General features: G+C 37.8%; 2 protein-coding genes across 2 annotated transcripts; one reads left to right on the forward strand and one right to left on the reverse strand.

The window, feature by feature from the left end:
* Positions 1-6,611: 6,611 nt before the first annotated feature.
* LOC144451263 (uncharacterized) lies at positions 6,612-11,006 on the forward strand. Its single transcript, XM_078142065.1, has 4 exons — positions 6,612-6,776; positions 8,475-8,703; positions 9,427-9,600; positions 10,365-11,006. Exons 1-4 carry the CDS (start codon positions 6,612-6,614, stop codon positions 10,691-10,693), a joined length of 897 nt encoding a protein of 298 aa, XP_077998191.1. The 3' UTR covers positions 10,694-11,006.
* Positions 11,007-13,953: 2,947 nt separating this feature from the next.
* LOC144451264 (cornifelin homolog) lies at positions 13,954-14,394 on the reverse strand. The gene has a single exon (XM_078142067.1). It carries the CDS (start codon positions 14,392-14,394, stop codon positions 13,954-13,956), a length of 441 nt encoding a protein of 146 aa, XP_077998193.1.
* Positions 14,395-16,084: the final 1,690 nt, after the last annotated feature.

Here is a 16,084-nt window from a genome sequence, read left to right on the forward strand (position 1 = left end):
GCTGATGATTGGATATCTCTATTGACATAATACACACAAATATACACGTATTGCGCATACTATCACAATCGAATGTCAGATTTTAATTATGGTCAACACGAATGATTTAAAGCATGTTTATTATTTGCATTTCAGGTCAGTCTTAATCTTTTAAGTTTGTATTTATATTTGTGTGGTTCCTTCTTTTTCCACTTTGGCATTGTGGGCGTGTCATAGGAGCATGAAGGTGATTGAAGAAAAACTTGAGTTCACATCCTGCAACTAATTGGTGTCAAACGGGTCAGATGTCTTTCAAGAACTGATAATTGTGTTGTTATGTCGACAAGGGGGGAGAGAGAGAGAGAGAGAGAAGGAGAGAGAGAGACAGAGAGACAGAGACAGAGAGAGAGACAGAGACAGAGAGAGAGACAGAGAGAGAGAGAGAGAGAGAGACAGAGAGACAGAGAGACAGAGACAGACAGACAGACAGACAGACAGACAGACAGACAGACAGACAGACAGACAGACAGACAGACAGACAGACAGACAGAGAGCAAGCGAGAGAGCGAGACAGAGAGAGACAGATGGACAGAGACAGAGGGACAGAGAGAGAGAATGAGAGAGAATGGAGACAGACAGACAGACAGACAGACAGACAGACAGACAGACAGACAGAGTCATAGACTTTGGGTGAGGGTTGGGACTAGAATGTAGGGGATATTCTCGCATAAACGCCACACCTTGTCACATATTGCTGGCAGGCGAGTTATTAATGTATAACTGTCATTATTAATGTTGCTATAATTAATAATCACATAACGCCATCACATAGCAACATTAAAAATGTGTGGTTTTAGTAATCGTTTGTAATCAACTTGCATATGAAATATTACCCTGGCTGTATTTATGACTTGAAAAGTCACCGGACACACAAACATCGACCTCACGAACTGCATTGTAAACATCTGATTTTACAATAGTTTAGCTGATAAATGTCTGCCGTTGAGTACATTGCAACGAGTCAAAGTACATGCAAGACATTTTGCCTAGAAAATGAACATGATATAGAATACAAATGTTAAAACTCGTAGCTTCAGGCTACACTTCGATATTAGTCTTACTTAGTTCAGCCAGGGAAACTACGAGTGACCTATGGGGCGAGTAGTGACAACCCTTAGGTCACAAGTATTTTTCGACTGAATGAAGAAAAATATTGGAGAATATTATAATTGTACCATCGCCAGTAATATTTTTTTGAAAATCGTGGAAAGTAATGGCAATTCTGACTCATGTTTCGAACATCAGCAGAAGCAATGACGTAGACACGCGTTGTCGTGACGTAGAACAACCAGAGTATATATTCCATATTTTGTGTTGAACCTGGCTCGTGCGCGGTATGATAGATTTAACTGGAAGATTATTTTAGGATCAGACAACCTATAATATACATGTTGTAATCACTGAAAATTGTTTTGGTACCAACGATTAATATATGTGGTCGATCTTTTATCGCGTTGAGGCCGAGTTTAGGGTGCGGACTTAAAAATCAATTTGATGGGATTAATTTACGATTTTACCTGTACTGCTACACAAATATGTTTACACAAGTGATTCAATAGTTGTTCAGAGTGTACAATATTATGATTACGTCATTTTATCTAACAAAACAGTTCAAAAAAGTTCTAGTTGTTAAGCTTGCACCACCCGTTAAGTCTAGTGTGAGCGCACTTCTTGTTGTCTGTGGTATGTGTAGAAACTTACAGGAGAAATGATCTGGTAATTGTCCTCTTTTCGGCAACAATATTGACAACTTGATGGCGATGACACATACGCCACCTTCTTTCTAGTCCATGTAATACTTATTGTACACTAGATGTATTAGTAGTACCGTGAGTACGAAAACCTCTTGGATCTTTGACTATAGTTTCACATGGGAAGCTTGATTAGAATGTCGACTAATGTAGAGGAACAGACAGACAGACAGACAGACAGACAGACAGACAGACAGACAGACAGACAGACAGACAGACAGACAAACAGACAGACAAACAGACAGACCATACACAAAGACAGACAGACAGATAGACAGACAGACAGACAGACCATACACAAAGACAGACCATACACAAAGACAGACAGACAGACAGACAGACAGACAGACAGACAGACAGACAGACAGACCATACACAAAGACAGACAGACAGACAGACAGACAGACAGACAGACAGACAGACAGACAGACAGACAGACAGACAGACAGACAGGGAAGAAGTATGATTGCACATTGTTCTGAAAGAGCCTTCGTGCGTTACCTAGTAGTTAACCAAAATAGCTGTCTTTTCGGGGTTTTTCCCTGCCTATCTTTCTAAATTCTTTTTAGTTTGTTTTTTTATTTCTTCGACAAATACAAGGCTAGCTGTACAGATAACCTAAAGAAATGCATGCAGTTGACGTGAAACAATTTCATTTGTGAGTGTAGTAGTGTCGGTCGGTGTTGTGTGCTAAATGATTTATTGACCACTTCCCTATATATAAACAAATTATTTAAGTGTAATGTACATAATTTGTCGGAAAGATAGCGCGCCAAGTTACTAAAAATTGACGGCATTTCAGTATTATCAGCGAGTCCTGACAGTAATTTATATTAATAGCTTTATTGGACAGGCCAAACATAACTGTATGATGTACTATAAAACTGATATTTGTTGACTCTAACAGTCACGAAACCTACTAATAAGTGATTCATACGGTTTTTTTTCAATCGTAAACATGGTCAGGGGTCATTTTTATTGGCTGCATTACACAAAACGGTACGTTGAAGATATCAATATCTATCAATATCTTCTATCCTCTGTTGAGTAGTTGATAGAGATCTGGGATGATTGAAAATGTTCATTGCAAGGAGTGAGTGAGTGAGTGAGTGAGTGAGTGAATGTGTGTGTGTGTGTGTGTGTGTGTGTGTGTGTGTGTGTGTGTGTGTGTCATCAGCGCTAGCCCACGCACGGAATGCGTTATTATTACATCACTAAATATTATTCTGTTCATATATCTACTTAATAATATCCGTTAGTCCTAGAAGCACTACTATGTATGGATTTTATGGATTTTGCTCATTGTCGTCAAGATCAACATTCCATGCTTTTTTGACGTAAAACGGAATATCTTGCCTGAAATGATAAGTACATTATACAGAATTCCGTAAATAATATGTCAAAGTGGGCCTATATTTCAAATTTTAGTTTCTAGACATGCACAAACGATAATTCATAGAGGGTATCCGGAACACACAAAAAAACATTCCTAATGCGCTAAAACTTATCTTGGAACAAATCGGCAACAATATGCTGGAGAACTAGATGATCGGTTATACATGGAGAGCCTTGGTTACTAAGATATGGCGTTTTACTTTTTCATATTTCTACCACCCAAGCAACAATGTCAAAGTATCATTGTTGACGTAATGTCTGAATTCGTTAGAGCTCTACTTGTTACCAAGGACGATGAAACATGTTTTTGTTGGAACAATGTATGGATATTTCACAGTACAGTAACAGTAGTTATCCGAACCCATAAAGTAGATGTTACAGAATGTTCTACTTTGAAATATTGGCCAGAAGTCAGAAACTCTGTACGCTGCGTCAGACATGTTTGTTCGCAGATACTTGTCAGTGGTTTGTTGTTCAGTAACTGTTTCCTCCTCTCTTCAATTTGTGTGGACCGATACAAAAATGCGAAACTTCTACCGTGTCTACACAGCTTTTGTGAAATTAAAGCTGCGACTTATCTTAAATACACAGTGGTAAAATGCTGGTTAAATAATTAAGATCAACGATCAGCTGTTGTTAATACATTCAGATGTCCTGAATTGACCTGAAATAAGCCCCCTTGACGATTGACATATTAATGACTCTCTGACCAGCAGGGTGCTCAAATGTTACCACCAAGACACCTGACAAAAGGACTGAGAACATTTTACAAGCGAACATACAGTACAACAAATATGGCTGACGCAGTGTCAGAGTTTCTGGCTGAAATCGACGACAATTTCCTCCTCTGTTCAATTTGTATGGACCGATACAAAAATGCGAAACTTCTACCGTGTCTACACAGCTTTTGTGAATCCTACATCGTTCCACTTATACTATAAGAGGAACTATCGAGGTAATCACCCCTGAAGGTAATGTGTTAGTATGTGACTGTGGGAATGATAGATTGCGAACTACGACTATTGAAGGTAAACAGCCGAGCACCAATCAGGTGGAGATTCTCCGCGTTTACCAGAGAAAATGATATCTTTGTTACTGACGGACATAGTAAGCAGGTGTTTGTAAGTAATGAGAATTGTAAACTAATTAGATTGTTTGGTTGGAAAGACATATCACAGACCCCATTGACATTGCAGTTAATGCAAATAATGGAAGAGTGTATGTTGTTGATTATGGATCTGATTGTGTGCATATGTACAGTATAAATAGGCCAACTCAAAACCCCCTATTATATATGTATAGATGACAACACGGGTAATGTCATCGTGTCAAATACGTGGAATGATCATGTCAATGTATATACAGTGAAAATGGCGAGTTTCTGTTTGGATTTGTTTCTGATCAGAACAGAGACAGGAAAACGAAAATGAGCTGTATGTGGACATCGGGTATAACAATAGACAAAGCTGGTAATGTGTATGTGTGTGTAACTATTTGAAGAATAATGCAATGGAATTCGACCCTCGTGGTAAGTTCATATGTCGTATTGATAATGACCACGATGGAGTGAATCAGCTTTTACGTATTTGTGTGACAGATGATGAGCCTTGTAAAGTAGTGATGTCTGAGTGTAGAACCGGTCTGATCAAGGTAGTTGAGCCGGGCAGGATAGGTATATCCCATCAGCAAACCGATCAGAAGGGTTCTGGTTATTGGGAAAGGGTACCGAGCCAAACGAGATCCAACAACTGCTGTATCATTCAATAGGTACATATATATGTGTGTATCTTTACTGCCACACATGCCATGATATTTGACCATTATGATAAGTTCGTGTGTCGTATAGATATAGTGACAAAGATGTGAAGTTTCGTAAATGAATATGTGTGACTAAATATGTATGTTATGGGACAAGTAAAGTGTGCGAGAGTAGTACTGGTATGTATGAGCCTGAGGTATACTAAGTGTATTAGAAAATTGCTGCAAGCCAAACTGGACGAAGTAATCAAAATTTGTAACTCGAATTTTTAATATTACTGTATTTTCAAATGGCATAGTCACTTCCCAGTTGAAAGAATGAAATCCCTAATTTATAAATCTTCATCTATATGCCCACTTTAATGTATCACTGTCATGGGAATATGAAAATCGAAATATAAACAATAATACCAAAAGTAGCATTTCTTAAGCTATGAAAATAATGCTACACCCTGTTGAGAATATATTTTTTAAACGCCCCAGTGGCATTTTTAGTATCCTTTTATTCTTTGGGTTTATGTTGTTGACTTACTTAAACAAGGTCCTCAGACCCTATAACTATATGTCACAGTTTACAATTTATTGGCAAGTCAGCAAATGGCTGATGTATTTTTTTTATATCTGTTTACATATTTATTTCAGAAGTGATCAAGCTACTCAGAATTCTTTAATCGTGTCTGTAATATTTTTGTTTTATTTTATTCCTGTTTTCGGTTTCTATACTTAATAAATAGTCATTGATAATGTAAATGATTCAAAACGTTTGTGATTTTCATTAGTAAATTGTTTACGATGTGTAGCCACCACCACCATGTATGTATGTATGTATGTATGTATGTATGTATGTATGTATGTATGTATGTATGTATGTGTGTGTGTGTGTGTATGTATGTATGTATGTATGTATGTATGTATGCATGCAAGTATGTATGTATGTATGTATGTATGTGTGTGTGTGTGCGTGCGTGCGTGCGTGCGTATGTATGTATGTATGTATGTATGTATGTATGTATGTATGTGTGTATGTGTGTATGTATGTATGTATGTATGTATGCATGTGTGTATGTATGTATGTATGTATGTATGTATGTGTGTGTATGTATGTATGTATGTATGTATGTATGTATGTACATGTATGTGTGTATGAATGTAGACATCAATATCTAAATATCTATCTATCTATCTATCTATCTATCTATCTATCTATCTATCTATCGTATTATATAGAATTCCCATATAATTCCCATATTCCATATAAGTTTAGTCCATGTATATTTCATGCCACTGTTTATGTGTTTGGATTATAATATACGAATCAGATGCAAAAACTTCGGATTCATACACTATGAACGTTAACACTATGGCGTTGATTTATCACGGTGTAAAATTTACCTTTCTTCGCATGAATTAACAAAACACACCAAAATACTAGGATGATGAATAAATGAATAAATTAACGATATATTGTTGAATGACTAATCATTCCTAACACTTATTATAAATTGTATATATAGCTAATTGGTGAACTGTGCACCAATGAAATTTCAAGTCGTGTCACTACGAAATATCTCACTACTACATATAAGGGGTCCTGTACCATTTTGTACCATACATGCCCTTACGTCTAGGAGTGGTCATTTTGGGAAAAGTGAATACACTTTATTCAGGATGGTCTTTCAACTTGTAGCTGTTCTGTGTTTCTGCAGCGTGCTGGTCACTGGAGAGTCTACAGAAGAAGATAAAGATCTAACTTCATTCCAAGACGACTTCATGGTACTCTTGGAGAAGTATGAAGACATTCTTCCAGAAATAGAAAATACACTAAGAGAACAGGTATGTCTCTGATCATATGTCTGACTGTGTGCCTCCTAACTCACTCACTCACGTTAATACTCTACTTACGCACTGCAGCACTGTCTCTTGTTCTTATTTATCCGTCTGTCCAATGTCTGCCTGCATATCTGTATATCTTTCTGTCTGTCGGTCTGTCTCCCTTGGGAGGGACAACTAGTACATGGGTTAACACACAGGGAGGCTCCGCGCAGACCTCTACAGTAGTCTATTGCTCTCTCCCAAAGTCTAACGTCTGGTATGTTCTAACATGGTGATGAATTTGTGTTTATATTAGTTTTATTATGGTTTTGGAAACCTGCCTAAAATGAAAGACAATTGTCGTAACAAATACTATTGACAGTGGAGGTAAGCTTGGATTTCATCCTTAAACATCTCAAGGAAAACGCTCTTTTAATATTTATGTAAAGTATATCGTTTCTCACCCCGATGGCATTTCTCACCGTCCTCTCCATATTGTCGTTGATCAATGGCAGTTACCCCTCCCCCATCTACCTGTCTGTTACCACCTGTCTATATGTCTGGCTGTATGTCTGTTACCGCCTGTCTGTCTGTCTGTATCTGTTCACATAGATATATTCCTTTGTCTGTTCGGCTTACTCCCCTTTTCACATCTTACATATTGCTTCAGAAGTTTCCATATGGTTGAATAGTTATGGAAATACATTCATTGAACAATACAACTGACAAACACTCAACCAAAAAACGACAACAACCAAACAACTATGTGCAACAAAATGTATGATTGCTTACTCGTTATACAGCGTTAGATGTACATATTTCAGAAGTATCCTAAACGTCAAATTCTAAGATTTTAAATAGATATTCTTTGGTTGTTATGTTCTTACCATAGAAGTTTAGAATGTGTAGTTTTTGTATTGGAGTCTGTTAAAGAACGCAGCGTAGACAAAAATAATATTAATGTATGAAATGTTTCGGTTTTGATGAGGAATATTTCTGTGATCTAAGTGTAAAAATATAATTATGACAATTCTATTGATTATCATTGTTTCTACAATTCTGGTGTCAATGGCAATTTGTGCGTTCACCCAAACTTGATGTCATTCGTTTGATTTTCCTAGCTGTTTTGCTAGAGATCTTGCCACTAAAAGTTATGATTCGGGAGTGTTTCCATTAATACAATATAATTCAATTCTTCATCATATGAAACGAAAAAACAAACAATAGAATAATATTTTATATAATATAAATGTTTATTCGCTTGAAAAAAGTGAGACTGTATGAACGTGGGGACGCGTACAAAGCTGACGTTGAAATATGACGTCACAATATGACGTCAGCATACAATATGTCAGTAGTAATTTAGTGGTTGCCATGTCAACATTGTGGGGATCCACGTCTGTAGATATTAGTCACCTGTTTGGGTTGCCTGACTAATGCCGTACAGAGTAGGTAGGTAGGTAGTTAGGTGGGTGGGTGGATGGATGGATGGATGGATGGATGGAGGGATGGATGGATAGATACTAAATACATGAACAAATTAATAGAAAGAGACAAATAAACGTAACGTACAATTCTTCTGTATTTCATTCACTCTCCAGGTTGTACTAAATACTTCATTATTTAGATTTACGACATAGAAAATAATTTGGTGTAGCATGCAGTGAGTAAACAGTGTTTGTAATCGTTTTATAGCGTACCAGCGTTTTTCACTTCTAGCTTGAGTACGAGGAATCAGATGATAGCGTGGATTTTGCAGAGCAAATTGCTACTGATGAAGTAGATGGTGATGAAATCGTTGGTGATGACGTTGATGAAGGTGTAATCGTTGGTGATGACGTTGATGAAGGTGTAATCGTTTATGATGACGTAGATGATGACGTAGGTGCTTACGAAGATAACGCCGAGTTCAGTATACAAATCAGATCACTTGATGGAGGAGACTGTGGTGAGTATTGATCTTTGATTGTTGTTACCATGGTTACTGTATTTATTCAGAATACTGTGACACTTATGCTTGTGAAATAGTGATGGGTTTTTAGTAAGAATGATAGAAAATCTATACTTCATTTGTGTTTTTAACTTTCATTTATGTAATATTAATTGTTGCAGTACACTAATTTAATATGATGTCACGATTGTTGGTGATGCTACATGGGTTGATGAAGGTTGATGATAGGGTGGTGGTGGTGGTGGTGGTGGTGGTGGTGGTGGTGGTGGTGGTGGTGGTGGTGGTGGTGGTGGTGGGGGGTTGTGGTGATGGTGGTGGTGGTGGTGGTGGTGGTGGTGGTGGTGGGGGTGGTGGGTTGTGGGGGTAGAGACGGTGGGGGTAGTAGTGGTGGTGGTAACGAACAGGATTGCTTGTTTCTTTGGTAGTTTGATTGTCTTCTTGTTTGTTTGGCCGTCTGTCTGTCTGTCTGTCTGTCTGTCTGTCTGTCTGTCTGTCTGTCTGTCTGTCTGTCTGTCTATTGTCTGTCTCTCTGTTTAGTTGTTTGTCTCTTTGTTTATTTATTTGATTGTTTGCCAGTTTCTTGGTTTGTTTGTTTGTTCGTTTGTTTGTTTGTTTGTTTGTTTGTTTGTGTGTTTGTTTGACTTCTTTATCATACTGAAATACCGGAAAATAGGTCGATCAACGCAAATAACTTCAGTTGTAATATCTCATTGTCTTCAGGAGACAAAGCATTGCCTTCAAGTTTATCCGAAAAAGAGGCTTACAAGGAACTCGACTTCTCTACGAAGGGTAATAGTATGAATGACTTGTATCGGATTGAAAAAGTAAAGATTGCCAAAGTCTCAGCTATTCAACTGAAAAGCAGAAAAGATGCGTATAAGCGCTACCCAAAAAGTAAGTAGAGATTTTACAGTAAATGTTTTCAGAGACCACGTGACTGGTGATGAACCAATCAATTGCACGATGTGAATGCGTTCAACAAACTAGTAAAAATAAAGATATGCAAACTTTTGTCCATTGGTTCTACTCCATTATAAATACTCCCTATACCAGTTATCAGAAAAACAAAAGATTATGTAGTTTGGCCGCTAGGAGTGCTGTTCAGATTTGAGACAAGAAGTGATTACATTGCATACGCTTTGAAAAAAATTATCACTTTCCAGTGTTTCAAAGGAAAACTTGGCGGCATTCTCAACAAATAAAAGCAATCTTATAACTTTTTTTCCGATGGCATACTTTTTTTACAAAGTCGAGAAATTGCTTTTTGTTGCATTTTGTTAACAACTGCCATAAATTATGATTTGTGTCCTCACATTTCCTCATGCGGGGCGCCCACTTGCGGTGACTTATTGAGTGCTATGGCCAGACAACTTAAGATAAACAAACTGTCTCAGAAGGGTTGGGAGTCGCGGTTAGAGATGTAGAAAGAAATATGATGATGGGAAAAATACAAATTGGGAGAAGGAGGAATATGGGAAAGGTAAATTGGTTAGGAACTGAAGCAGAATATGAGAAAAATGCAGATATTCAACAGAAATACAAAATAAGGGAGGAGAGATACTAAAATTTATAGTTACACATTCGCTGCCTATGGGGGCGCTGTGATTATTTAGCAGTGTTTCAGAGATATTAAATTTTGAAATTAATCATTGTTTCAGATTTCATGAAGGGAGAAGGGGTTGCCTTCTTTCACGCACTGTACTCGTATCGTTTGACTAAAGTATATGGGCCTTTGATCGCCAAACAGTTCGGAGATGCACATCAGAGATCCTACGCACGCGCAGTGAGTTCGAGACTGATGGATTTATTTAACAATGAAGTCGGTCGATGCCTTGGTTCTATTAAGTCAAATCACGATGCCAGCGATGTAGACGTCGTCTCGACAGCGTTGAAGGCAGGAAAACTGCAAACCAAGCCAGATGCATCATATTCAGGCAAACCAATGAAACCATACAAGCCGTGGGTCCCACCAAAACCTAATAATTGAATTTCATCGACATAACCACCACTGCTTCAACATGCATTGCCAAATATTCGAATTATTCTCTCACTGCAAATATTCTAGGTATATTTATTCTGCCAAATGTATGTATTCCGTAGACTGTATTAACGGCGTGTTGCGCCGCACTCACCTACCTGCTCAATCCGACGTGCAAGGGTTAACGGATGTGTGAGGGCGCCCGTCACGGCGTAACTTACAGGCCATGCATTGCATTGCACTACTATTTTTGTCAAATCTAACAGACTGATATATGAAATTCTGAAATCATTACAATATTTTCTGTAACTATTATTGCATTTCTCTGTTTAATTGCCGGAGATGAATTAAACAATGCTCTGAACACCGCTCTATGTTTTGTTTGTTTGTTTGTTTGTTTGTTTGTTTGTTTGTTTGTTGGTTTGTTAGTTGTTTTCATTTATTGCAATGTAACTTTTAACGTTTAGGTAAACATTAATGCGACGTTGCTGAAAGTTGGACAGTGGTGATTTGATGATGTAGGTCGGGATAACAAAAATGGAGACAGACAGACAGACAGACAGACAGACAGACAGACAGACAGACATACATACATACATACATACATACATACATACATACATACATACATACACACATACATACATACATACATACATACATACATACATACATACATACATACATACATACATGTATGGTAAAATATGATAGAGACAATCCCTGTACATGTGTCTCTGTCTCTGTCTGTCTCTGTCTGTCTCCGTCTGTCTCTGTCTCTCTCTGTCTCTTTGTCTCTGTCTCTGTCCCTCTGTCTGTCTGTCTGTCTGTGTGTATGTATGTATGTCTGTCTCTGTCTGTCTGTCTCTGTCTGTCTGTCTGTCTGTCTAGCCTGTCTCTTTCTGTCTCTGTCTCTGTCTCTCTGTCTCTGTCTCTCTCTCTCTCTCTCTGTCTCTCTCTGTCTCTGTCTCTCTCTCTCTCTCTCTCTCTCTCTCTCTCTCTCTCTCTCTCTCTCTCTCTCTCTCTCTCTCTCTCTCTCTCTCTCAGGCTTAGTTATTTTATTAAATACCACTCCCTATATGTATAATAATAATTTTCTTATTTGTTGCAACTTATTAAATTACATTCAACTGAGGACTTGGTTTTTGATGGTCAAATACGTTATATAAGTCCAAATATTTTTTTATAATAAAAATATCATCTAAAAACTAGAACTATAGATATTATAGGAAAAATAGATAATCTATCCAATAACATTGATATATTATTCGAAGATCAGGAATTGTAGACGTTCCAGTTCTCTGAGACACAACACATGCGCAGAACGGACATGACGTAGTGATTACGTGTATTTGTTACGCAGTTCATTCAAATGTCAGTTCCTGTACAAAATTATTGTTCAAATAATTATGATTCATAATTTCTTATTATTATTTCACATATGATAGATAATGAGGGCGATGCTTTTTTCCATGCACAGGGGACTTCCGACTTACTATCCTGGCCCATGTGGTATAAAGTAAAAGATATCATCCTGGCCCATGTGGTATAAAGTAAAACATACCATCTTGGCTTATTTGGTATACAGTAAAACATACCATCCTGGCCCATTTGGTATACAGCAAAATATACACACGTGCATATAGTTGGAAGTTGGAAGTCTGAAGTTGGAAGTTGGAAGTTGGAAGTCCCCTGACGGCTTTCGTGCTTCTCGTACAGTTTGACTAAATTATTTGGAGCTTCCATGGCCAAACAATATGGAGACGTACACGAGACATCCTTCCCCAAACATCCGATGAATGCAAGGCTTACGGATTTATCATGTACAACACATGGGTTGGTCGATGCCTTGGTTCTATCACAGCAACCCATGACGACTCGGAGGAAGATATTTTTGTAATCCTGATGGCACAGAAAGGAGAAACGGGACCAAATTAATTGTACCCTAGCAAATCTGAGCAAGCGTGATAAAAGTCCAACATTTGCTATCCAATTTGACTGTTATACATTGGGAACCTGTTGAGTATAAACAAATCGTTGTCTGGTTCATAAAAATTTTGCTAACGTAACATTTCTATACCTTATCGTCTGGCTCAACAAAAATCTTACTTACATTGCTACATTTTATCGTCTGGCTCAACAAAAATCTTGTTAACATTGCTACATTTTATCGTCTGACACAACAAAAATCTTACGAACATTGCTACAATGTATCATTTGGCTAGACAAAAATCTTTACTGGCAAATATAAATGAGGATTGGATATTTATTTTGGATTTTTAATTTACAGAACAATTTTATCATGGTTTCCTCCTTGAAAAATCAACGTGAAACAACGTATGCCAAGTGTGTGTTTGTAACTCAATAAATTGCAGTCTATGTTGATAAGTACCGGGCAATAAACGTGTGACATTAAATGGCCTTGTGCCCTGTCTCTTTAATTCCCACATCAAAAATCAATTTTTTTCTAGCATTGATATTTCTGCTGGTCAAAAAGTTATAGTTTACTTTATTATATCAATCGTTAAGGTAATTAAAGGAATCAAAGAAATGGTCCATGACCGTTCGCGGCCAACCTATTTCATAATATTTCAAATATCTCAATATCATGCATAATATATCAAAACAAAATATGAAATGGGTTGGCCACGATCGGTCACGGAAAGGAAACCCATATCTTTGTAATTTCAGGTAAGAATAGAATATCCAACATAAAAATGTGCATAAAAAACAAACGTAATAATTACTATGGTTAAAGGGGCACAAGCTGAGTTTATGTTTTTAGGATGTACTTTTCTCGGCATATTAAAAGGTACTCACAGTATTCTACTTACTGATGTATACTTAGCCATCACTTGCAATTAACTGAACTCAAACCTAATATTAGGATATAACATATGAACAATCCGATGACGTAATTTATCATACGTATCAAAAAATGGACAGGAAATCCTTACTATGCAATCAACAGTTCTAAAAAGTCAGAACACAAATTGTAGTGTCATAAAAGGTATGCATTGCATTAACATTATACTACAGCCGAAAATCATCAAAATGTGTTGTCACATAAGGAAAAATATCATAAACTGAACTTGTGCCATTTTAAATAATTTCAAAATTGACAATTGGTCTAATGTCAATATTCATTATCGTAACTTCAAATATAGACGAGATTTACCTTTGTAAAACTAAAATCCTCCTCTATGAAAAAAGTTACAAGTCGAATACAGATTTGAAAGACTTACCTAAGATAGAAACTTTAAAACGTCTTAAGTTCTTGTTATATTATTTCCTTGCGATTGTGCTGCTACGGCTTTAATTTCGGCCGCCTCCTGAATTAAAGCACAGCAGGTACAACACCAATGAAGAACGTAGTCCTCAGCCGCTGATCCCACGATGTTATTATTGGCGCGTATTTGTCCTCTGGTACTACCGCCCAGGAAAACATGAACCCACGGCCAACAGAAGAAGAAACATATGCCGTGAAGCAAGCAACTGTCACCAACCGAGCTTGCATTTTGCCCAGCTAGGATGCACGGACAGAAGTACCCCAACAGACACAGTCCACAGTTGTTGAAGCAACCGCAGAGTCCGGTCGACCAGTTTCGGGAAGGCTGTTGTACTCTCTGGACAACGACTACATGGTGCTGATTACTAGTCTGAGGGGGCATCTCTACAAATGCAGGAGGTGCAGTTTCTTTAGACGCCATCTTGTCGTTTAAGGAAGTACAGAGATTTGTGCTCGGTGTTGGAACAAACTGAACATTTATTCGACGATGAAGAGTATATATAGTGATTAAGATGATGACGTCACCATAGGTTGTCAAGGACACCCAAATTTTGACTAAACTTCAACGAATCAAATGTTTTGATTTAACACGTGATAAGTTTAAATCTTCTGATCGGACCGGTAATAAAGATAACATTCAGGATATGAGACGATGAAATTAGTTATTATTAATTATCTATTTAAAGCATTCTTCGACTTGTCTCACTTCTGCTTAACAATGTTTCAGTCACCAAATTGTTATCGACATGTACATAAAGAGATACTCAAAATTTTGACCCAAAATACCAGGGCAAATTAGACATATTGAGAATTAATTTTGTCTTTAAATGTGGACAGGTGAGTTATTATTGCCTGTGTGATCAATAACAGCGTTGGTGCATCGCCCTCATAACTCTTTGTCGTCCTCTACTAGAGTTGCAGTCTTCAGTGTCTTTCTGTCACCTTATCGGTCAGACAGTGCCTAGTTGTTTGTTCACCCCTCTTTCCTTCCCCTTTTGTCTGTCCGTCTGTCTGTCTGTCCGTCCGTCCGTCCGTCCGTCCGTCTCTCTCTCTCTCTCTCTCTCTCTCTCTCTCTCTCTCTCTCTCTCTCTCTCTCTCTCTCTCTCTCTCTCTCTCTCTCTCTCTCTCTCTCTCTCTCTCTCTCTCTCTCTCCCTCCCTCCCTCCCTCCCAACACAGCTACGTTTGAGCGGAGGGTATCGAAGGCGGAACATTCTCGGTATCGCTGGATGTCCGTTGTATGGTACACAATCGTTATGTTACACCTATCAATTCATACATGTAAAACAATCTTAGCTGAAAACATCAATGGCATCAGTTCTTTTTACAGATTATATAATCAATAACCTTTGCACTTTTTCAACGTACGCTTTCTTTACTTTGCGACACTGAAGAAAAATTTGTCAAGAAATTACGTAAACTTAAGCCAATTCGATCAGCACTGTCTGATCCATTCATTGGCTAACACGTTGTCTAGTTTTAAAGTAAACCTAACGTAGAATTTAGTAGTGAACATTTCGTGTCCTGTTTTGTTTTGAACCTCGTCATCTCTGTTTCAAGGTCGAATGACGTGGTAAAGGTATCACTGCTTTCTCGGTAGGTACTGTCACATTCGCGGAAAGCATTAGTTTATTAGCGGGAAAATATAAGCGGATTCGCGGAACTCCGTTTACACGTACACAGTGAAAATCTACCGAGCTGAAACATAGAATTGACACGATAATGTTTTTACGATAAACACATCATATCGAAACATTTCAATGATGGCTCAGTGGAGTCCACAATCAGCAATTAATTAGACTATGCGTGGGATAAGTCCACACTCAACAAGGGAACTATGCGTGGTCTAGTTTCACTTTGCACTAGCTTTTGAGCGATCGGACGACGTCACACATGGTTTTGATCATAAAATTGACTCAACACTCTATATGGATGTCTTGATGTACTTGGAAGCAATTTGTATAACCACTAAACCTCAAATCTTGCCACACTGTGAACGTATGTATTTTGGCTCCGAAAACTTATTTTAAACATTTGCCTTATTTTAGTAGGTGAAACTATCATTCTTTGCACCATCACAAATCTGTATGAAAATGGAACCCCTTTCAACCGC

This window comes from Glandiceps talaboti, chromosome 21 (genome assembly GCF_964340395.1).
Source record: "Glandiceps talaboti chromosome 21, keGlaTala1.1, whole genome shotgun sequence".
NCBI classification, from domain to species: Eukaryota; Metazoa; Hemichordata; class Enteropneusta; family Spengelidae; genus Glandiceps; species Glandiceps talaboti.

Bases quoted from the DNA above. Each gene is read 5' to 3' on its own strand.
- LOC144451264 (XM_078142067.1), bottom strand. From the start codon at position 14,394: ATGGCGTCTAAAGAAACTGCACCTCCTGCATTTGTAGAGATGCCCCCT.
- LOC144451263 (XM_078142065.1), top strand. From the start codon at position 6,612: ATGGTCTTTCAACTTGTAGCTGTTCTGTGTTTCTGCAGCGTGCTGGTC. The intron at 8,704-9,426 runs GTGAGTATTGAT...CATTGTCTTCAG, and splicing joins ACTTGATGGAGGAGACTGTG to GAGACAAAGCATTGCCTTCA. The intron at 9,601-10,364 runs GTAAGTAGAGAT...TCATTGTTTCAG, and splicing joins GTATAAGCGCTACCCAAAAA to ATTTCATGAAGGGAGAAGGG.